Raw genomic sequence first — 603 nt, 5'->3', positions numbered from 1 at the left:
TGAAAAAGCTCATAGTCTGTCTTACCATGCCAAAGTGATCATACTAGCAGGTATGATAGATAATTGTCGGCGGCTAGAGGTGTTTGAGCCACAAGGCTGGTCTCAACAGATGCGAGAAAATTACTTCAAGTGGGCCTTCCAGTTAAGTACTGCGCTGGCCAACACACATCCTCAGCTAGAACTGGAACTGAACAATATCTGGATCGGCCAAGGTAAATCCTTACTCTTCTATTAGGCAATGGTTTGAATATATAACTTTATTAACAATAAAAATTCAATTTAATGTAGTGCTCCTGGGCATGAGGTTAAACTGCCTAAGAGGACATCTTCTCTAATCCTCAGGTAATAGAGAGGCTAACACACAGTCTCTCCTATTGCAAGACCTTGGTGCATGGTGAAGAGCCATAACTGCCAAGAGCAGAACACCATGGATCTAGACTGGGAAGTCAATAAATATCCCTGGGTGGGTGAAAGTGCGTGGGCCCACTCAGTACAGGGCTGGAGCCGAAGAGGAGTTCTCTAGAAGGGTCCAGTACCGGATGGCGGTCGGCGAGTCAACGTCTGCAAGGCAACGATTTCGGCGGGCGTTCCCACAAACAGGTT

The 603-nt window shown here is 46.6% G+C and overlaps 1 protein-coding gene across 1 annotated transcript; it reads left to right on the top strand.

Annotated features, from left to right (window-relative positions):
* The first annotated feature begins 6 nt into the window (after positions 1-6).
* On the top strand, positions 7-250 carry LOC124375033 (guanosine-3',5'-bis(diphosphate) 3'-pyrophosphohydrolase MESH1-like). Its single transcript, XM_046833161.1, has one exon. It carries the CDS (start codon positions 53-55, stop codon positions 233-235), a length of 183 nt encoding a protein of 60 aa, XP_046689117.1. The 5' UTR covers positions 7-52; the 3' UTR covers positions 236-250.
* Positions 251-603: the final 353 nt, after the last annotated feature.

The sequence above is a fragment of the Homalodisca vitripennis genome, unplaced genomic scaffold, assembly GCF_021130785.1.
Source record: "Homalodisca vitripennis isolate AUS2020 unplaced genomic scaffold, UT_GWSS_2.1 ScUCBcl_12655;HRSCAF=22482, whole genome shotgun sequence".
NCBI lineage: Eukaryota > Metazoa > Arthropoda > Insecta > Hemiptera > Cicadellidae > Homalodisca > Homalodisca vitripennis.
This window is presented reverse-complemented; position numbering and strand designations above follow the sequence as displayed.

Excerpts from the sequence above, each read along its gene's own strand:
- LOC124375033 (XM_046833161.1), top strand. The coding sequence starts at position 53 with ATGATAGATAATTGTCGGCGGCTAGAGGTGTTTGAGCCACAAGGCTGG.